General features: G+C 31.6%; 1 protein-coding gene across 2 annotated transcripts in view; it reads right to left on the reverse strand.

The window, feature by feature from the left end:
* LOC118197433 (glutamate receptor ionotropic, kainate 2-like) overlaps positions 1–23,997 on the reverse strand; it is a 482,153-nt gene that overhangs the window by 17,868 nt on the left and 440,288 nt on the right. For both annotated transcript variants that reach the window (XM_085810529.1, XM_085810530.1), the window contains 3 exons: positions 21,773–21,973; positions 13,448–13,809; positions 5,424–5,622 (listed from right to left, as the gene is read on the reverse strand). In XM_085810529.1, coding sequence (XP_085666655.1) covers positions 5,424–5,622; positions 13,448–13,809; positions 21,773–21,973 — 762 coding nt within the window. The remainder of the gene's footprint in view (positions 1–5,423; positions 5,623–13,447; positions 13,810–21,772; positions 21,974–23,997) is intronic.

The following is a 23,997-nucleotide window of genomic DNA, read 5'->3' on the forward strand; positions in this document are numbered from 1 at the left end:
TGAAAGGACACTTCTTTAAAAGAAAAGGTTTCTTTTTGTGCGTAGTTATCAAAAAAGCCTAAAAAACAAACAGTAGAAGAAGTTAAATTGCATATTAAACAAATTAGTTACGTGATTGTAAAGATTATTAGAAGCGTGATTGTAAAGACATTAGGTTAATTGGAAAAGCCGGCGAGAGGAAAAAATACGAACCGTCTTCGCCGGGAATCGAACCACGGGCCCCTGGAATACCGGGCGTAGCGTGCAGAACAACTACACTACGAAGGCACGCTAGAAAGGCGGGAGAAATACCTTATAAGATAATTTATTTTAAAACATCCTTTTATTTAAAAAGACGAAATTTTTTGCATAAATGGCCCTCTGACTACTAGGCAAACAAAATGCAGACAGACTGTCTACGAGGCCTAATGTTTTTTAAGTGATATTTCGTCGGGCACTACGGTCCACGCTGTATGAAAGAGAACAAACTAAAATGCGTTTGCCACTTTTTTCGGGATAACAAAGGAATATGTGTTGCATAATTTTAATAGCTGTGTGCTTGAAACTGGTTTAAAAAACTAATAGGGTGACTGTGATTGGTGTAAGAAGATGTAAGGCGCAGTCATGTGAGAAGTCAGTTTAATTAATAATTAGGTCAAGTTTTACATAGGAGAAAAATGAAAAGGCTGAAAAAAGTAAATGAAGAAGAAACGACGGAAAAAGAAGGAATAGAACACATGTAGTAGACTGATGCTATTATGACCTGAGTTATTTGCAAGATGCAGAGGATCGACTGAATAGTGAGATTTCGTTTTTGACACTGATGTCTAAGAAGAGACTGATAACTATAGTAACATGGAAAAAATCAACTGAATCAAATAGGTACTTGGATTAATTTTGAAACTGATATTCAGTGTATGATAAAGGAAAAGGAAATGAGTGTGTTGATTCCCGGCCGCAGGAGATATGCAAACTCTATTTTTGATATTGTGCCCTTATCCGAGAGTTGTGTTCCTGTCCAAGGTATGCCGAGCTTCTATGATATGTCTATGTGTCTACCTCTTGAGTGTTTGATTAACAGAAACTCTGTTCGAGAATGTTATTTAATCAGTGAAGGAAGAAAATGACGTGAATGTGCAAATTCCAGTCTGTACTGCTCAGCTTCGGATTTTTACGATATGCGGTGATAAGAGTGACATATGCTAAAGAAGGGCTCTTTAGAACACATTTTTAGCACAATGAGGAGGACATGTCTATTTCTATTAGAAAACAGTGCGTTAAGGAACACATAACAATTTGAGTTTGTATTTTTGCTCCAAATGGAGCGCAAAGGGGGTTATTTCATAGGCTTGTTTTTTTTTTTTTTTTTTTTTTTACAATTTTCCTGGAACCCTTAAATTTTCTCATGCAAATATTTTTCAACTTCTCTTAGAGTGTAGTGATGAATGTATCATCTTTACGGTTGAATTCTCATTTAAATCCTGACTAGGCCAAGATAAATGCTTATGAGTATTACGAATTGTAGGAGTTCGATATCATACTAGAGATCGGCATATCTGTATTTGTGCAAAATTCAGGATCATCTCTGGGGTGCCTTTTATTAAAATCTTATATTTTTCTAAAAAAAACTAATGATATTGACATATGCATGTTTAATATGAACGAAAAGAAAGAAATATTAAATATGGATATAAAAAGGAATATTTTGATCTACGTATTCATGTGATTTTATCGTCAACGATTTTACAGCCTCAATAATTTTACATCATGTTTAATAAAGTGACACGGGTTACAGTGTTGTAAGGTTTCCTTTAGTTCACAAATAACGTATTAGTCAAATTTTTGCTAACTTTCCTGAACTCTTCAACTTCCTCTCGCATTTTCTCTCCAGGATAAAAATTTAAAATTAAGTGAAGTAAGTATTTAAACGGGTCAATCTTGGAGTTTATGCACAGCGCGTTTTCGCTAGCCAGCGCACGTTTCGTTTCTGACCTTGCTGTTACACTGATACGCCTCTTGGCCTTTTTAAATAATTATCATAATTATCAGAAGCAAACTAATTTCTTATGGAAAACAATGAAGCAAAGAGAAAGCGAATGTAGCGTGATATGTTGACGAAATGGCGAAAAGCAGAGCCATTAAAATTTTGAAAGCGTGGAAAAGTATATTGGAAAATTAACTAAAGAAGAAAAATTTTTATTACCACGAACGGGTTCAAAGAAATACAATTTACTGAATGAAGAAACTTAATTATGATTCCTGATCAATGAGATAATAATGATTCCTGATCTAAAGTCAAAATTATGGTTTAGTATCTAACTATGCTTAACTGTCAAAAATCTGTTTAATTCTAACTTTGGAACATGCTATTCATGTTTCCTGACAAGAAATTCCAACGCTCTTCAAATTTGGCCGATATATGTCGTATCACACTGACATGATATGCTAAAATTCTACAAGTATTAATATCCGAGATGGGATCTTTAAAAACAGAAAAAGCTTATTATTTATAGGTGGCAAAGTTAACTTACGCAGACTCAAAAAAAAAAAAAAAAAGTTCTATACAACCCATCCCCTCAAAAAAATCTGAAAGGTTTCAGATTTTAAATTACGTCCAAAGGGGCGTTTTTTAACGTTTTGTGCGTTACCTTTATTTATTAAATATCACATTCTTTGCACTTAAATCATAAAATTGAGTTCCGTAGCAATTTCGAAAAATAATTTTAAAATGAGCATATCTTTAGAATTTCTGATACACAATTCCGCGCCCGCTGGAGATAAAAAGGTTTTTGCCTCCGCCGTAGAATGTTGCCATTGCTCTTTTTTAAATCGTTGAGTTTGTTACTCAACAATTGTTAAAGTTTTACAAAATAAGAAAGCGATAATAAAACAAATTCCAAATTTGGTATTCCATATACGCTTACGTCATTCAAAATTCGATGGCTCTATGTACCGTTGTTTTATCACAATGCTAGAAATAGACATGCCTTTATGCAGATTTTTCATTATTTAATTTCTTCAAATATAATGCAAGACTCTAACATTTAGTGGTAATAGTTTGAAAAGTTAAACAGACATTTATAGTGATTCAACGCAAAATCGCAAAACGAAAACAAAGGTCTTTCAGGGACAAAGCCCCTTGGGACAAAACATTGTAATTAATAGAAAAGTTAAATAGTTTTCGGATAAATATGGAGACAGTTTACAGAAACACTTTCACGTATTTTTGTTAAACGTGATGTCTGCTAAATGTGTCGGCTCTATATGAATATGACAAATCAGAAATCCTACGTCTCTACAGTTACACTATTTTCTTCCAGAAAATATTGATTACGCCCCTACCCAGTCCACATCCACGGTATTCCTCTAAGAATTTATCCTTGGAACTGGCTCGCTGAAGAGTTAATAAAGCCGAGAAATATAAAGAAATTTCAAAAATTCCTGACAGGCATCGAGTCTGTTTACCGCGAAATCTCCCATCTCTACAAACAAACAGGTGCCGACATATAATGTGATTACGATCACTAATGGATAAGCGTGACATCACAATACCATCATTAGAAAAACACTTTCACTAAATTAATGATTTCTGTGCAACAGTTGCATGAAATGGCTTCTTTCAGTTGCTACACATAACTGGGACCATAAAATAAAATGATCTTGAACTATCTTAATATGATTGATTTTACACATGCAGTCATGGTTAAGATTCGATTGAGAAGGTATATACCACTTATTAATTCAATTTATACATATTTGGATTTCAGAATATCCAGAAGAAAACAATAAAATAGGTTTATGTCAAGTGATCATGGCGGCCATTCCACTAGGACCCCATATCCCTATTTGTTCCAAAGTGTTTTGAGAAACCTACATTATTGATAAATCTTTCAGTGAAAGAGTATCTTCTAAAAAAACCTAACAAAGTTTTTTTTTTAATATTATAAACTGAATTTACAAAGGAATATCACTGAATGATCTTAAATAGAAAAAAAAAAACACGATTTATCGTAAGGTTTTTATAATAGAGTCCTCAAGAAAGGTAAAAAAATACGATTTTCTTTCTCTGTAAAAAATGTTTAGAAATGGATATATTGGTAACATTTTGGCAATGGAAATGAAATATTTGGTATTTTATGCTTTCTAATGTGTATAATATTTCCGAAGTTCAAGTATAAATACCATGGGACGTATAAAAATGATTAAAGTAATTGGTATTTATTCTTATATTTTGCAAAATTAATTTTCTAAATTGAAAAACGCCGAATCATGGTATTTATGTCATTCTAAACAATTGCTTAGTTGTATGTATATATTTACGATCAAACGTTTGCAGAAATAAAAGATGGGCAAGACTCCTGCGCATATATATGAATAATTGTTTGCAAAAAAAATACTTTTTTTTTTCTTCTTCCTTTTACGATTCCCCCCTCCTCGCTAAACTAGAAAAAGGAAGAGTATGCATAAAAAAGTGTTTTTCAATAGAATTTTAATACCATACACTAATTATTTTAATAACAATTCTGCGAAATTGGAAGTTTAATTCTGATATTTTATCTAAATACCAATTACTTTAATAATTTATATATATATATATATATATATATATAAAAGAAAAAAAAAAAAACATGAGGCTAATATTTTTCAATGGTGTTTAATATATGGGAGGAAATTATATAGTGATTTGAAAAATTTTTATAGGTGAACAAAATAAACAAATAATATAAATGAATATTCGTATTTTTTTAAATATTTGTTGAAACGGTTAAGGACATTATAAATTTGTAGATCTTCAGAATAAGTATAAACTTCCCGTTACATGAACGCTCAATTTACGAGGTTTATACTACGTTAACGTATGCGCTTTTACGGTTACATACTGAGCATGCGGATATAAAGGTATTTTTTTTCATATAACAACTGGTTTATTAATTTAATACAGGGGTTTCTGAATATAATTTTATGCAATACGAAAATTAATTTATTCCGGATGCTAATTTAGAAGCTTTCTTAATACCTCTCATTATGAAGAAAAAATAGGCGTTGTCAGTCAGGATTAATGAGGTTCGTCCTCACTAAGAAACTGGAACTATTCTAGGATTGTTACACCTAAAAACATACGTAGAGTTTATTTGAGAGCAGGGAAAATTTCTTTCATGCAATTATTCAGGAAATGTAGTATTATGAAACACAGCATGAAATTATATTCTTCGAACAATGAATGTTCTTTTATTTTAATGAATTTTTTAATCATATTAGCTGAATAACAATACGAAAAAGTATTATTTTTACATTTTACTTGGTTACATTATGCGGTAAAATAATTGCTTTTAAAGTAATTTTTATCCATTCGGAGACTGAAGAATTTAAAAATTCGGGACTCCACTTTCCTCAGACGCCGAACCGGTATGACTTACTTCAACATCCTCAAAATTATGACTCACTTTGAAAAATTTCTGAGTAGATCCCCCATTCATGCATCCGTACTGAATAGTTGTTTGCTTGGCAAGATCAGCTGCACTTTCAATGGGAGAGCTCATTCTTTGAGCGGTTAGGAAAGCAGCCAAGTTAGCTGTGTATGATGAAATCATGATAAGTGTAAAGAACCACCAACTGCTGGCAACAATCCTTGTTGAAACTGCCCTAAATAACAAAAGAAATGAATACATGAAATTTTCTTAATAATAGATCAAAATCTACCCGAAAATGATTCAGTGTTAACTATGAGTAATTGCATTTATATTAAAGAATGTTCACTAAAAAGATAAGTTACCACAGGTTTTTAATTCAGTTTTTGCCATTAGTGATCATGATGATAGGAAATGTCTGTGGTAATTATGAATACCTGAAACTGAAAACAAATTTTCAACTATACATCGCCTATCCGAGATAGATTTCCTTGCTCACACATAAGCGACTTCAGTGCTGTATTAACAGGTTTATGGATGCATTTTGAAAGAGGTTTCAGCGGGTTCTTCTGGAACGATGAAAGAAAAGGGATTTCTTCTTGGTACAAGACAACCGCTGGAGTTGTGCTGCAATTTCTAAAGAAAAACATGGGCAGTTCTCAACCACTCGATTTTTCGCCGAGTGAATTTTTTTAAATTTAATTTATTTATTTTATTAATTTTTATCCGAAAATCAAACTTCACATGAAGGATCAACGCTATGGCGACGGGCAAGTTAAATAAAATCCCAAACGGGGACATTTTGTAAGAATGTTCCTTGCTTTGTACTCAAGCGGTGTGAAACTATATAGAATACCTGAAACATTAAAATATTCATTTTAAGTTTTCTTTTGTTTTCATATCCAGTTTTGGAACTTTTCGGACAGACGGTGCATGGCAAACTTTTACAAAACTGCATGGTTAACAGTCTCTAATTATGCTACACTACATCACGATGCATATTACATTTTACGATTAACAGCAATTTATAATTTTCAGTGAGCTCGGATAATAAAAATAAAGCATCTATGAGGTATTTTTTCTCTCTTTCCAGCATGCCTTCGTGGTGTAATAATAGGCACTCTGGGCGTATATTCGAGAGGTTCACGCTTGAGTTCCAGCGAAGGCACCGCTCATTTTTCGTATTTTCTACAACAGCGACAACAACAACAAAAAAAAAAAAAAAAAAAAAAAAAAAAATCCCAATTTCACTACAGTAGCGCCCGAACTAAAAAAATGAAGGTGGATGATGATTCTTCACCACCAGGATTTGGCAACTGGATTCCCTAATCCCCAGTCGACCTTTAAAAGAAGGAGTCCATAAGTTACAAATGATACTAATGAGAGTAATATGACCCGATTCACTTGGTCTAAAAATAGACCTTATGATCTTGTTTGGGTCGCATCTAAGTTCACAAGTATATAAGGTATTTTCTCCGCCATTTCTGCATGCCTCCCTGGTGTAACGATTAGCACAATCGGCGCGTGTTCGAGAGGTCCAGATTCGAGTCCCGGCGAGCACATTTCTCAAATTTTCGTTTCCTGCTTCAAAAAATCCTAATGATGCTAGACATCTTCACATAAAATTCTCTTTTCAATAATGTATTCTCGTTAAATGAAACAAATAATTTCGAAACTAAACTTCCGGAAGTTAAGAAATGGCTTCAAATTAATGAAGAAAACTCCAGTGAGCTGAGATGGCTTTTCAGTAAATCAATTATTCCCCTGGGTAACTTGTGTTTGCTTGTCTACTGAATATATCTAGTGACAACAGTGAATCAAATGAACCATAAATGCACCATTGATATGATTACAATGTTCATACCTGTGTATATATACATAAAACAATAAATAATAATAAGAAGAATTGTAAAATAATTAAACTCAGCCGCTAATTACAACACGGTACCTTTATGCATCGATAACTCTATAATTTTCTCCTTTCTTTATTTCCTATTAAATTTATCCGTATAGGCTTTTAATAATCACATTCCCAGGTTTCAATTCCGTAGCTTAACAAGAAATGTTGCTTTCACACTGAATGCAGTGTAAGTAGCAGTGTAGAATATGAAAATAATAACAGCAGGAATATTGGCACATTTAGGCATATAAGCATTTTTATTGTGTACATTGTTCCTTTATACTCCCCTTAGAAGTAGCATATTTGGGAAGCTTTCTGTTTTAGACTTTCAAAAGGTAAATTTAGAGAAGAAAAGGAGAAAATGAGACGAGGAAATACGACAACATAACATGATCAAAAGTTTATAAAGTTTTTTAGACTTCTACATGTTACAGCGAAGTCTTAAATCTGGTATTCAATGGAAGGCCTAGGCATTGCATACAATGCCTAAAACTAGCCGGAAATGTATAAAATGATTCATATTTCCCACTTTCCTAGCCATTTTACAGAATGCCAAATGAGAAACCGACAAAGTATGAAAAAAATCTCTGATTCGTATATAAATATAGAGCAGCAGCTGGAAAAGAAATAGAAAGAGTAAAAACAATGGAAAAGGTGACACTAATCAGATCATGCAAGAAAAATAGCCTGTTTCCAAAAACATGGATGAGATTATGGTCCATAGTGGATTAAACCAATACGATGGAGACATGCTTACCGAAGGGATTTCTGTTTCTGATATTTGTGTGCGTTTAAAGGAAACATGTGATGCACTTGCATGCGAAAAGTGTCATAAAAAATCCATACGTTCTGTGGCCTTGCTAATAAAGATGATGAAATGGATATTTTGTTCGTCCTTTGCTTCGAAACTGAAAATCTGTTGAAGATAAAATAAAGTCTAAAATCAATCTGGAAATACAAACAAAACAAATGAAAATGAATTCCGAAAAAAAAAAAATTCCCACTGCTTCTTTGGGAACTATTGTGTTGGTTCCTATTCCTGACGTTGACAAGGGACGAGGTGATTCGCGCAATATATTGGTAGTGGTGACAGAGGATGGTTTCTACCGACTTGGAATTTTTGAAGGAATTTTAAAACAAATATATGCGCTCTCGGTAATTCACATTATACCCTAAGAACTTGCTTAGAATTGAAGTTATTCCCTGACCACGAAATCCCTCTTCGGTTAGTCGCTCGGTCCAGTGGAAGCGGCCAAGGATTCGTCAAATGTATTGTAGAGTCATTGGATTAATTGGAAGCAGAAAAGATGAAAAATATGCAACCGCCTTCGCCGGGAATCGAACCACGGACCTCTGGAATACTGGCCCAGTATGCTACCGTTACACCACGAAGGCACGCGAGGGAAGTGGGAGAAATACTTTATAGTATGTGTAAAACCAAGTGCCAAAATTATGAAATGTCTTTGCATGAAAAATATAATTAAATATAGTTCAAAATGACATTCAAGGCTATCATGTTGTAACAAGTAGGTTAATTTTAATTTCTTTCTTTATATATGAATTTTTTTTTTTTACCATTAATAAGAAAGGCATAAGTTTGTTTTGTACAATTTTCATTTTTTTACGTATTTTGAATAAATTTTTTAATGACACTCTCATTATTTTTTGAGAATAACATTTTTATTTTTGAGGAAATCGCGTCATTTATATAATATCCTTATTAGGAACTTTTTCATACTTAACCTAAATACTTAAGCATTTGTCATTCTATAGAATACCTAGGTATTATATACAATGTCTAGCGAAAGTAATAATTCTCATATTTCATACTTAGCCTACAAACGTCCGACATTTTATAGAATGTCTGCGTTTCATACTTTGCCGGTAACATATATATTAAATAAAATCATCTGCTCGGTTTATTTTTCAAAACTCACTTCCGTAACAGCAAACTATATATTTACACTGCCAGTTACATATTAACAAGCTTCATAACGTTATAGAATTGAAAAATGGTGAATAAACTTTTAAAATTACGAAATATGAAATCATACCTTTATGCTTTTAAAAATCACACTGTTCTCATATAAATGCCGTCAATTGTTTCTAAGAATGAAGTTCATTTTAAAATTTTGGACTTTATTAAACTTCATTTTATGTTTGCTTTCATCTAAAAGAATATATAAGCTATTGTAATTATTATAATCTGGTTCTAGATATAGATCCAGTATATTTTTATTTTTATATAAAAGGTGACATTCTTCACCCTAATCTTCTTGAAAGACTGTTGTCCGTCTACCTTTACTAAAACATCCCATATATACATCCATTATATTATCTCTTAAATTATCGGCAAGCCATAATATTACCAATTGGTCTGCATTTTGTTCTTCACTTTTTATTTATTGATTGATTTGTGTGTATGAGTTGTATGACTTAAATAATCTCATTGCCACTTTTTGGCATATTTTCAGCGAAAGAAAAAATAAACTGACACATTCAGTCATAGAGAAAATACATCTCTTATGTTATAATGGGAAACAAACAATATCTTCCGTATAGAGGATTAGTGCAATAAGTTATTACATTTCTTAGAGATATAACATTATTACGAGACAGTTTCTTAGGACGATGTATCAAGCTTAGGTGTTCTCATTTAATGGTGTCTGTTTATTTCAGGATAAAGAATCTGATTGTCCGATGCATTAACACTTATAAAAGAGTGACTTTCAGAGACATTTAAATGCTGCTATGTCACGATTTGAATTTAAGAGATAATAACTTTGCCTCAAGGAAAGAAGCTTCTCAAGAAAAGAAGATTTATTATGGTGTAATTTTAGTCTATCATTTTATTTCTATTTTTTATTTAAATTGAAAACATAATGCTCATATTTTAAATTTGTAACAGAAAATTCATTAGATAAAAAATATCTGAAGCATCTATGTTTAAATATTTCTTTTTAGAAGATAAAGGCCTCACCTCGTGTACCATTCACAGAATAATCAAGTAACACACACACAGCAACAGCATCACTAAATGCAAACCTATTGTTATGTGGAGAACGAAGTGGCAACAAGAGTTATTTAGTCAGCTTTTCACAGAATGGGCAAACGACGAATTTGCTGCTTCAGTAAAGTCATATGGTGATAAGAATAGTCTCCCGATGAAGGCTCATCTTGTCAGGAACAATGCAGCTGTACATCATTCAGTCTTATAACATGAGTTGGTGGGCGAATAATGCTTCATAAAAATAGAATATTTAGAGCTTTTCTTATTCAGCCCATGGATAGGCAAGTGACCTTGAACGTCAAATAGTGTACACCAAGGCTATGTAGAACAGATGTTATGAAATTACAAACGCAATAGAATTACTCTTCGGGCAGCTCTAGAAGATCAATACGATATTCTCAATCGTCCAAGAAGCACAGATAAGGCATGGAAAAAGCGCCTTTGATAACAAAGAACTCTGCCTGGAAAATTCTCTGGCTAGAAAGAATTTTCGCAAGGGGCTTTGAAAGCCTTGAGGATTATCGGTTATTTCTGACATCATATCTTTGGGGAAAATCATAGGTTTGATGATCAGCAAGGAGGATGGCAAAGAGTTAGTGAGCAATCACAGAACTGAGCTGACAATGGAACAGCTTCCAAACCTCAACAAATAACAGCAGCAAAAGGACGTTGCAGAGGAAATTTCTTCATAGGAGAGTGACAGATAAGCTGAACCATTCCCACAGCTGAAATCAATGATCTTCTATTCGCAGAGAAGTGAAACCCAATAATATTCTCGTTAAAAGGTGTGCTTACTTGTTCAGTAAAAAGAAAGGTCTCCAAGATTTAAATTAATATAGAAGGTGATTTGCCTTCAGAGAAATTCCTTTCCTAACATCCTTTAGCTTCAATATGCGCCACCAACCTTCCATTTTAAGGAAATTCAGAATGTTTATATTTTTGATTTTAACGTCCCATTTAATTGTCCTACTGCGGTCTTATCTGAAGTTATCTGAAAGCTTCTTTGGCTGAAATATCTTTTCAGTAAATTAATTATTGTCTCTAGGTAGGGTATTTCTGCGATTTTACTGAATAAATCTGGCAACTACGTAAGGTATTTTCTCCCTCCTTCCAGCATGCCTTTGTGTTGTAAAGGTAGTGTGTATTCAAGGTAGAGTGTATTCAAGGTAGCGTGTATATGTAGTCGGCGCGTCTTCAAGAGGTAGAGGTTCGAGTCGCGAAGAGGGAATTGCTTATTTTTCAAGACTCTGCTTAAAAAATAATCTAAGGACTTTACAGTGACGCCCGAACCAAAAACAAGGTGGTGGGAAATAATTTGTCATCATCAGAATTTGGCGTTTGGGTCCTCTAATCCCAAGTCGCCCTTTAAAAGGGGGTATTTTCTCTCTTCTTCATGCATGTCTTCGTGGTGTAACGGTTGCACACTCAACACGTATTCGAGAGGTCCAGATTCGTGTCCTGGTGAGAGTATTGCTCACTTTCTAAGCGTTCTGTTTAAAAAGAATAACCTAATGACTCTACAACTACAGTGAATTAAAAACCATGAATGCACCCTTGATATGATTGTGGTGTGCTTATGAGTGAATAATATGTAAAACAAGAAATTATAATAATAATAATTGCAAAATATAGAATCAAATACTTAAAAAAATGAAAATGTAAATGGCGTGAAAATACACAATAGTTAAAAACAGCCACTAGTTACAACAATATACTTTTGGCACAGATAACGCTACAATTTCCTCCTTTCTTAATTCCTATAAAATTTATTCTTATAGGCTTTTAACAATCATATCTACAGATTTTAATGAGGCAGCTTAATAAGAAATGTCGTGAAAGGATTAGAAAGGAACAGGACAAAACTCTTGAGAAGGAGTAGGAATAAAAAACAAAAGCATAGAGAACGTCTTAATGAAAGCGCCCCCCCCCCATTCCCCATAAACGAAATATTTCTGACAATTTCCTAATACATATTGAAAGAAAAACATTCAGTTTCTTTACGTTCCACAAAACATTGCAGGTCATTACTCTTTCAACGATTCAGCTATCAGAATCAAAATTTCATATCCACAATAATTATGCACCATTTGTTTTCCTTTTTAATCTTTTTATTCCGCTATGTTTGCCGTTTCTCATCATGTGATAAAGGACAAATGTTTTGCGAAAGATTTATTCTTCACATATATTTTGAGATGTGATCAAAAGCACTAAGTTATAACAGATAATTAACGATACTAAAGTTTTACTCACTCTTATAGGATTCCGTTTCTGAATGTCTCTTTTTACAAATACATTTTTCTGCTTCTTGTTTAATTTGTGTTTGTTTCGAACTCACTCAGAATTAAAACTAGGCTTTTTAATAAAGCGACTGGCTCAAATCATTAACTCGAGTATTATGGATCAGAAAGCAAAAGTAATCGGCATTTTGAAAATGTATTATCTAATATTTATTAGAAATGAAAAACTGGAAACCACATAATTTGTTTTTCAATATATAACAGTATTTATAAAAAATATTAACAATCTAGTATAACACTATTACACAAATTATATATATATTTGTAATTTTCAAATAGTTTTTAAACCGGAAATTACTATAAATCTGAGAAATTTCAATAGCATTTTTATAACCATTTATAAGTACTTTTAGTATCGACTGTAAACAGAAAACGACTTTAAAGATTCAAAATTTTCTTTCTTAATTAGCCTAGTATTTGCTTAGTATTTAATTAAGATATTTAATTGTAATAAAGGAAATAATAGGGCAGATTACATATTATTAAATGATAACCAAATCAAAATTGCAAATAAAATCTTTCGTGCGCTATGTGAAATAAAATTGAGATATAACTTGGAAAATATTTATATCATGCAGCTGATTTTAAAAGATTATAAACTTAAACGAAACGGCTTTCCAATTTTATTTTGACAGTATTTGACAGACATTTTTGAAAATATCAGAATAAATCTCTTATTAATTATAAGTAACTTTGTTAATGGAGAATCAACACTTAGTCACGTTTCAGAATGATTAGGTATGAGAAATAATGTACATAAAATACGCGTTACCTGTGCTAAAAATGCTATTAAAATACTAAAAGTATTAACACTTAACAAGTATATATTAATTCATAGAACATTATAACTAACCTCGGAAGTATATCAGAGCCCTGTTGCATGATGGATCCAATGGTGAACCACAGGCTATTGAGAAGAGTGAACTGGTTTTCGACCACATCATTATCACTGTCACATGGATGAGGATTAATCCATTCATAAGGGCTGAGTCTAGCTAAAATAAAAAGGAAGAGACTGACGCCAAGATATGCTGTTCCCATATAAAACCAAACTTCTAAAGACAGGGGCTTCAAGAAGGAGAACATGGGTGGAGCCTGCTTTTCGGGCTTCTTAAAGAGAATGCTGATTCCAAGATTCATGAAAGGCATTGTGAACTCAACAGCAGCCTGACGATCATACGTGATAGTCAGATCACCAATAGCTATGTCGGCTTCCTGTCAGATAAACATGAAATACTCTAATAATGAATATAAATATATAAGTTCACATTAAAAAGTGAAATATTTAAATAAGGTTAACATTTAACTATCTTTCGAAGGCAAATAGCATTATTACAGAGTATCATATTTCATGGAATATTTTAATCAATATCATATCCAACATAATTTGTACATCTACCTGTAGTAGATAAAACCTGTATACAAGACATGCTGATATTCTTAACCCTCTCGCTGAGCATCCCGCGATTTCCACGGGCAACGTAGAAGTAGCAAAATTTGCGCAACCCACGATTTCTCCGGGGATGAATTTTTGCCGTCCTATTTAACTGTGCAACCCGCTCTTTCCCCGTTCAAGGTTTCCTTTCGGCTTTTCTGTGATGTTTAACTGTTTATTTACATGTGGGCTAGCAGATGGCGTTAGTTGTCCACATTTCTGCCAAATATACAAGAATACGTAATGTGGTATTTCGCGCATTTTTCAAAGCTCAAAGATGTCTGGCAGGAAGCGTTTCTCTTAAATGTAAGCTGCATTTCTGAAATGCGTATCGCTCGATGACGTAATGCATTAACATCCATTAAAAGAAATTTACTGCCGACAGCACCTCTATAAAATGTCACGCATATATCCCAGGTACCATTTTTAAATTTCTAAGTAATAACTAAAAGTGCTGAAAGACACCTGAATATTCATTAAGACTACTCATGGGATATGTAACATTATCATTCCATTCGAAGGCAAAATGACTCAGTTAAAACTATATTTCGATTTAGAATGTTGTTTGAAATAAATCTTACTTTTTTACCATTCCTATACATACATATATATATATACATTTAGAATTGTTAACTAAACAAAATCTATATCCAACTCTATCGAGAAATCGGTTGAATTTCATTGGTTTTCTAATTACTGTGCTATTTGAAATATTTCAAGTTTGCACACCTTGCAACTGAACATTCTACGAACGTCTTTCACCTTTGAACTCCTAACTTTTCTTCAAAATATAATAACATGCCCATCTAAACAAAACACAGGAAGCAAACTTCGGTTTTGTTACGAAAGGGCTCCAAAATCCTACATTCAAATAAATCTACAATGCAAATAAATATAATGAAAATTATTTCTTGTTTTGTTTAAATCTCTTTTTCTGTTTTTTTTTTAAATTTATTAGTTAATAAAAATATTAAAGTAAAAATTATCCTTCTTTTCATCTTGCGCTCACAAATCGTTATGCGAATAGCCATTTACAATTATTAAAGCCTGAAAAACTCATGTTTGCGATGTTATCGTCATGCGATGCTTTGTAGGCGCTTTATTTTTGACGACGTTGCTTTTAAACTATGAAGTTTTTGAACCGCTTTATTTTCGACGACGATATTTTGTACCACGATATTTTAGAACTGCGATGTTTTCTCTTTGCTTTATTTTCTACCAGGATGTTTTGTACCACGACGTTTTAGCCTTGGGTTGTTTTCTTCGCGACGTTTTCGTCCGCAATGTTTTTGCAGTGATGTTTTCGGCATATTTATTCTACCTGCTACATTGAAATATGTGCATACATACCTACCCATAGCTACAATTTGTTTGTAGTACTTCGTTTCAAGCTAATGCGATTTGAAACTTTTATTTTGTTTACATTGATTATTTGAAATTTAATGAATATATTTTATTATCAAGAGATACGTGTCAAAGTTAAGCTTAAAATTATTAGAGAAAAAAATAAACTTCAGAGAAACAATGTTTCGCGCCGATCGAAATTTCAGTTGCACTCTACGCCAAATTCAAGCTTGTTGTTTTGTCTAATGCTATGCTTTCATGTATTTAATTTAAGTTGTAAGTAACAAATCAATATTAGATTACTTTTATTTTAAGCACTTAAAGTATTTATTATGATTTGAAAATTTCTAATTTATTTCTCGCATTTTTACTTCCCGTAGCCCATCGTATTTTTATAACCATTTAAATATTTTCGTTCTGTATTCAAACAATATACAGTTTAACCCATAATGCATTTACCATTTCTGCTGCCCTATAATAACCCATAATGCAATAACCCATAAAGCATTTACCATTTCTGCTGCATTCGCGGGAAATGCATTTCTTTGCATATTGCTTATACAGGCAGTACTTCATTACCATCTGATTATACAGTAATTCTGATTTATCAATAAATTTCCGTTTCAATAATATTTTCAAAGTTAGTATCTTATTCATATTTTATACAAAATCTTTATCACTTCATCATTTAATTTTCAGAGTGAAATTTGTGAAAAAGGATGATTTTTAAACTTGATAAACTTTTTTAAACTTAATATTATATTTCAATTCACATTACTTTTTCTCTGTTGAGCTTTGTAAAAGATGAGTGATTTGAAACAATTACCTTTATTACTGATAATTTTGTTAATATTCATATTTTACGTTTGTGTTTTTTAATTTACTTTTACTGGAGGGAAATCTGAAATTTTGTTCACTTTAAACAAAAATATAATGAAAAATCATATTTTTTGAACAATTATATGAAAATTTCAGGATTTCAAATTAAACATTACGTTACAAGATGAAAATTATAATAAAAAGAAGTACGCTTCTATAATTTTCGGAAAACGTTAACTCTCGAAACAAATTAAATCAAATTAAAATTTTTAAGCTTATCATTACTAATATGCATAAAATAAAAGAGAAGCGAAATTGATTTTTTAAGGGTAAAATCTTATATCATGTTAAAAATCACTTAAATCCCGAATTCTGCTTAAGTAGAATATTGATCTGCACATATATTCATTAAAACTAGTTTGAATTTATATTAATGAAGTACAGGTTTCGAAATTTTATAACAGCATTAATTTTAGTGATTTAAAAACAAATCTTGAACTACGTGAATTAAAAGATATGTAGTGAGTTTTTATTACTTTATTTCCCGGTTTAAAAATGACAGTAATTGACTTTTTTAATTATCGACTTAAAAACTGCATTTAATTAACCATAAATTGATACAAGCAGTAACGTGAAACTATAAAATGAGATGCTCCTTTAATTAAATTTCGCCGTCAGTGAACTAATAACATATTTATTCTAGCTGCTACGAAACATAAACTCGTGTTAGTAGGCAATATTAGTGCTTCTTTTAGTCATTATAAGGAACAATTTTTAACATTCATACTATTAAAAACTAAAAGAGCTTCTAAATGTGCAAAACTGAATAATAAAATATGTGTAAACTCCGTTAAGAAATCCAAATGTAATCATGCAGCCGTACAATGGATGTATCGAATTTATCCTTATCGCTATCACTATTTTTTATATCTTCAAACCACAGTGCGTATGATGGGAAATAATTAACTATTTTCACACAATTTTTTATATTATGATCCTAAATGTTGGCAAGATAAACTACACATAACAATAAATTAACTGGAGAAGAATTTTAATTGAATTTTAGAATAAAAGATTTTCTGCTCATATGCCTGGTTCTATTTGAGCTAGCTCTATAAATCAGAAGTCAAACGATTAAGAAAGACTTAATCTGCAATGTAATATAAGAAATAGGCAAATATGAACAAAACAGATCGCCAAGAATTCTGTTTAACAAATAATTGGTAAAATTACAAAAATATACTAATAAATATATAAAACAATACATAACACTACGAAAGTACATAAAATCTAAAATCTATATTTAATTCTATAAATTTATTTATTTTGTATGGAAGAAAATCAGCTACTCGGAGATAAATTATACTTTATAAAACACTATGAGTTGCAAACAGAGACGGTATTTTAAAAACACGGATTAATTTCAGAGAATATTTTTGTTAGTTATTTCATATATCCATCTATTAAATTTAATATTATATTTCAATTCACATTACTTTTTCGCTGTTGAGCTTTTTAAAAGATGAATGATTTGAAACAATTTATGCTATAACAATCACATACTTGGTATTTATATCAAGGAAATAACTTCTGCAGAATATTTTCACGCAATACATAAAATGGCTTCTAAAAGTGTTCGTAAGCTTTAAGAATTTGTAGAAAAAGCATTGTAATGAGGAATTAAATTCTAATATAAATCCCAATATTTTTACTTCCTTGTACGAAGTAAAAGAATTATTGCAATCGCGAAAAATTTCGAGTATAATATTTCAAAGAAAATATCCATTTCAACCACTCTCCAAACGATTTGCACCATGTTTTTGTATAATACCTTTATGTACGGACAAAATAAAGGATGCCAAAAAGGATTGTAAACTTGGTTTAAAATGGATTTAGCAGAGAGTTTTTTTCTGGACATCTGTACGTACGTACGTGTACGTATGTATCTCGTATAATTCAAGAACGAATAGCCGTAGAGCTTTGAAATTTTGTATATGGCGCTGCAATAGCATGCAGTTGTGCACCTCCCTTTTTCGTTGCAATCGGCTGAACCTATCATATATATCATATATATATATATTTTATATTTTACTTATTTTGCAGCATATTGCGCAAGATGTTTTCTAAACCAAAATTAGTTTTTCAAAATTGTAATTACTACCTTGCTTCAGCATATTGCGCAAGATGTTTTACCTTGCTTGATATATTATATATATATATATATATTCCCCTTGCTGTTGCCTGGCTCAGCCAGTTTAGATTTTTTATTCTTATATGTTGGTAAATTGTACACGTTTTGCTCTAAAAGTGATTGAATTATGAATTTTGTAGTTTTTATGTTCCGGTTAGGGTTTTTTTTTTCTTTAGTTAATCTGCATGCTATAGTTGTAGAATTATGAACATTTAAAAGTGGCGAGTTAAGCCTAACGAACCGCAATTTGTTTTAATTTGAAACTCAGTTGAATAGTGAATTATGTCAGTTTCTGTAACTTTTAATGCCTTTTTTGCCGTTTGATACCAAAAGTAAACTTTCAGGTTTGCGCACCAAAATGTTTGCCTTCTTGCCCGCTGGCCCAATTGATTGTTTTTGCGTAGAAACTCTAATTTTTAAGTGCAGAAATTCCTTTTTTTATACTGTATTTGGTGTTTTATGTTTTTCTGTGTTTTACAATGTTTAATGAAAATTTTTTATTTGTTATGAAGTTTACTTTGCGCCGAATTGAGAACTGAATTAATTGCATGAGATATACATCTGTAATGAAATTCGAGGAGGTATGTTTAAATGAAATGCAGCAAAAATGTGCATAACTTAATAGGCCGTACCAGGATGTCATGTCCTGTTCAAATCAGATTTTTCCATGTTGTGTCCATGAGATTTTGAATAAAACCAAACTTTTTAATTTTAAATACTGACTTATTTATTTTTCTAAAACTAAAAATGTATTTTCGCAAAATTTTATAAATAAAATTATCGTCTACAAGTCCTTTTTAATTATTTTTTTCATTTTGGTGTCCTTTAAGAAATTATTTAGCTGTATATTTCGTTTGCTTGCTTCTCTGTATTTTATTTAATGTTTAAAATGGTTCATAGTCGTAAGGAAACATCGTTTAGCATTCATAGGGAACTTTGATTTGGGATATCGCTAAACTAGTAAATTTATCCTATTCTACGGTACAGTATGTGATGAAATGCTTTAAAGAAGAAAATTGGATCCAAACTAAAGTAAGAAGTGGTTGTCCGAAAATGAGGACTCGACGTGACTGAACGTTATCAGAGATTTATCGTTAAAAAATTTGCGAAAAATCCAGGTTTGAGTGTTCTTAAGGGGTATCAGAAACCCCTATACTGACAATGTTAAATTGGCCATTTTCGATGTACCTTTTCTCAAAATCTGCTGTAGATACAAGCTTGAACTTTTTCGTGTAATTAAAGTACACCTATCTGATTATACTGAAATGAGCTTTTGAAACATTTTGAGTTTTAGAGTAAATTACAGAATATTTTGTTAGGCATAGTAAAATTTAGCCCTTTTCTCACACATTTTTTTTTTCTAAGCTTATTACAAAAAGCTCATTTCGGTAAATATTAGGGAACCTAATAAATAACCCATAAAAAGTTTAGATACCTGGTGAGCAGTAGTTCCTGAGAAAAGGTACATCGAGTATAAAAAAAATCACGTTTGGAGAAAAACGCGTTTTTATGTAAAAATTCTCATTGATCAAAGCAGTAGATGACAAATTAAAACAAGATTTTTTTACAGTTCTAATTTTCAAAGAGATTAAAGAATGTTATTTTTAGAAAGATAAAAGTGTAGAGAATTTGAAAATGCAAACATCCGAAATAAATTTTTTTGAAGATTTTGGGGTTCCAACACCCCTTAAGTATTCTACAGAATTTACTGAAACATTTAATACTTCAATTTCACTTGAAATCGTTCAATACTCAGATCAAGAGGATTACATGGGCGCTCTGCTCGAAGAAAGGTATCTCTGCAAGTGAAAAAAAAAAGAGAAAGCTTAGGTTTCTTTTCGAAAAATCAATTGGTATCATGTCTTGTTTGAAAATGAAAAAAAAAATAAATAAATAAAATTTTTGGCTCCTATGAGCGCATAGAAGACAAAAATGAGGAACTTAATTCCAAGACCTTGGTTGGAACAGTAAAGCATGGTAGTGGAGGTATCCTTGCGTGAGATGCATGTCAGCATCAGGCTTAAATAATTTATTGCTTATTGATGGCAAAATGAACCATTATCTTTATTTAAATATTTTTAAAGATAATTTAAAATTATCCATCTAAAATTTGTGTATTGGAAATAACTTTATTTTTTATCAGGGTACCGATCCCAAACTCAGTGCCCTAAACGTTTGCCTTTGGTGTGTCTATAATTGTTCACGTTCTGAAAACACTACATCAGTCAACAGATTTAAACCAACGAAACACATGTGAAAAGATTTACTTGTTAGCGCACCAAGGTACAGCATTAAAGCTAAAAAACAGAAATGATGAAAGAACGGAAGAACATTGATGCAGATATTACAAAAAATCAGGTGAATTCTAAGCCCAGACCTTTGAAAGCTCTCATGAATGCTGCAGGATATCCTACAAAATACTAACTGATAGCAGTATTACAGTGTTTACTATGCAGATTTCTTTAAAGCTTACGAAGACTTCTGTGAGGTAACGTTTCTGCTACTTTTTTATTATTGAGTTTCCCAAAAAAAAGTTTTGCTTTGTCCATATAATAATTAACGTATCTTTGTTAAGAGAAATTGACTGATATTATTAAAAATTTTCATTGTAAAATATAAATTTTTATCAATGAATAAAGCAATATTTCACTGAAACTCGTAACTGTAAAAATATTTTTAGGAGCCATTGTATATTCCTTTATTTTGGACTGATAATATATTTATTATTATTCTCCAGAATTTAACGATTTCTATCCATGCAGCTGTTTTGAGGGAAACAGAAAAAAACTGGGAGCATCGTTTGATGTCTCATAGTCAAAAATTCTTATTATAGAGGGAATTTCTATTTTAAGCATAAATAAATATTAGCCATGAGGTCTGTCAGGAAACTTCATGAAATTACATCACTTGATAAAGTATTTCTCCCGCCTTCTTAGAATGACTTCGTGATGTAGTGGTCAGGACACTTGGCGCATACTCTAGAGGTCCAAGGTTCGAATCGCGGCGAGGGCATTGCTCATTTTTCACTTCTCTAGCATAAAAAAAAATCTAATGTCTCTGCAGTGGCACCCGAACTAACAAAATGTGATGAATGATGCTCCTCCACTAGCAGGATCTGGCGATTGGGTCTCCTAAGCACTAGTGTGCCTTTAAAAGAAGGTATAATAAAATATTTTTCCCGTCATCTTAGCATGCCTCCGTGGTGGAGCGCACAGCACATTCGGCGCGTATCCGAGAGGTCCGTGGTTCGAATCCCCGAGAGGGCATTGGTCATTTTTCACGATTCATGCTTAAAAAAAATCTAATGTATCTATAACTTTACAAATTAAATGTGGATTATACTCTCTCATTAAGAAGGAATAAATTTATTAAATACAGTTTATTATTACCTTTCTCAAGAGTTCTCCAATCATGCCATTCCAATTTCCATTAATTACAGAACCATATTGTTTATCCTTTACAGGAGTGATGATGTATTTGAAACCAAACTGTTCAGATAATTTATCCAACAAATCTTTGCAAAATCCCTGAAATTGATCATTGCCCTTGAACTCCTCCGCTGTAGCTTTCTGCCACAAGTATGGCTTTGTCTGAAAGAACACGAGTATATTATATGAACAATATTAAAACGTAGAATTTTTTTAAATGTACCTTACATTAATTTCTTTTCCATTGATTAAGAAATTTGCAGTCTAGTTTGTTTTTTAATCTTCCTGCTCATTTCTAATCGAATGAAATAATTTCTGTAATCCCTTGGATAACAACTCGCTCGGGTGTTATTAGAAACCTAAAGTACTTCAAAATTTTTTAAAAATTTCCTATTACATAAAAGTGCATATTTCTCTTACTAATGACAGGAATTATATAATGAAGTGATAAATAAAATAATTCCATCAATGTAAGTGACAAATCGACTGACAAGAAAATTATTTAAACAACATAATGAAATAACATAACAAAACAAGGTAATAAAGTAACGTTATAAAATATCAAAGCAGCATAATAAAAAAAACATAATAAAATAAGAAATAGTTAAAAATTTTTTGGTCTTTTTCAAGGAGCAGCCAAACATTTTTCAACAGAGCCAAGCTTCTGAATTATGTTTGGAAGATTATCATAATAAATTCATGAAATAAATAAAAAAGTTCAAAATGAGTTAAGACAAAATTAAAAATAGCTTAAAATGAAATAATGTTGCAATGTCATTAATATATTAATATAAAATACAAATAGGAATTAAGATTAAAGACGCCATTAGGATTTATATTAAAAAGAAAAAGGTTCTCTTGAATGAATCATCAAGATGCAATTTGCCCCGACGTTACCCTAATTAAATTATACGACATAAAATGTATGCAATATAAAAATAGGACTAAATGTTAAGCATTATTTAAAATTAGAAACTCTAAAAGCAATTTGGATAATTAGTAATAATCATCTAGGTATAATTCCTTTTTATTAGCATTTTGAATAACCTCGCAATATTCGTTTAAGTTCTTCAGATAATATTTATCTTCATATAATATTTATTTCAGATAATATTATATTTAAAGCAATTACTTTTCAGTGTTTGATATAATTTTGATAATTATCCATATATAATTCAGGAAAGTGGTTCTGTTGAAAATATTTGCGCTGCTCCGTGAAAAAAAGACCAAGTAATTTTTAGCTGCTTGTTATATTATTATGTTTTGTTTTTGCTTCAATTCTGAATTTTAACTACTATTATTTATTTTAATCCCCTCTTGATTATTTAATTGATTTCACAACTACTGCTGGACTTTAAATATTAATAGTATTAGTTTTGCAATTCCGGATTGTCTCTGACTTCATAAATACATATATATTTAAATTACGACAAAACACAACAAAACTATCTGCCTAAAGGAAGGCAGAGGACTTCGTGGAGCAATTTGTAAGAGAAACTGGCTTGCATTCATGTTACACATCGGGGAAAAAACCACCAAAATTTTCATGCAGCCAATCTGTTCTCCGGGATACGTTGTCAGGTCGAAGTATGCTTTTAGCAGTTTCACCGCTTAATCGACCGCTCCATTGGGCTATTAAAAGACTATACTTATTTACTTCTTGCACAGAGTTTTCTGTGTCCATATTTTAATAGTCTGATAATAAAATGTGTAGTGAGGAGCAACAATTTAGGAGTTATTGTTTATAACATTGAACGTATTTGCTTCTCGTTTCCATAAAATTATCTGAGTACATTTCCAAAAAGAGTGCGCGCTCGAGATAAAAATGTTTTTTCTGTACAACGTTGCCATGGCTCGCTTTGAAATCCTTGAGTTTGTTAATCAAAAATTCGTTAAAGTTTTACAAAATATGAAACCGATAATAAAACAAATTACAAATTTCAAATCTGGACTTCCAAATGCCCATATTCGCAGTAGGATTACGTCATTAAAATTCAATGGCTCTATGTACCGTTGTTTTATCACAATACGAGAAAAAGACATACATTTATGCAGATGTTTCATTATTTAATTTCTTCAAATACAATGCAGGACTCTAACATTTGGTGGCAACAGTTTGAAAAGTGAATCGGGCATTTATAGTGAACCAACGCAAAATCGCAAAACGAAAACAATAGCTCGTCAGG

Source organism: Stegodyphus dumicola, chromosome 2 (genome assembly GCF_044657685.1).
Source record: "Stegodyphus dumicola isolate Sdum_Otavi_A_Nest chromosome 2, ASM4465768v1".
Classification (NCBI taxonomy): Eukaryota; Metazoa; Arthropoda; class Arachnida; order Araneae; family Eresidae; genus Stegodyphus; species Stegodyphus dumicola.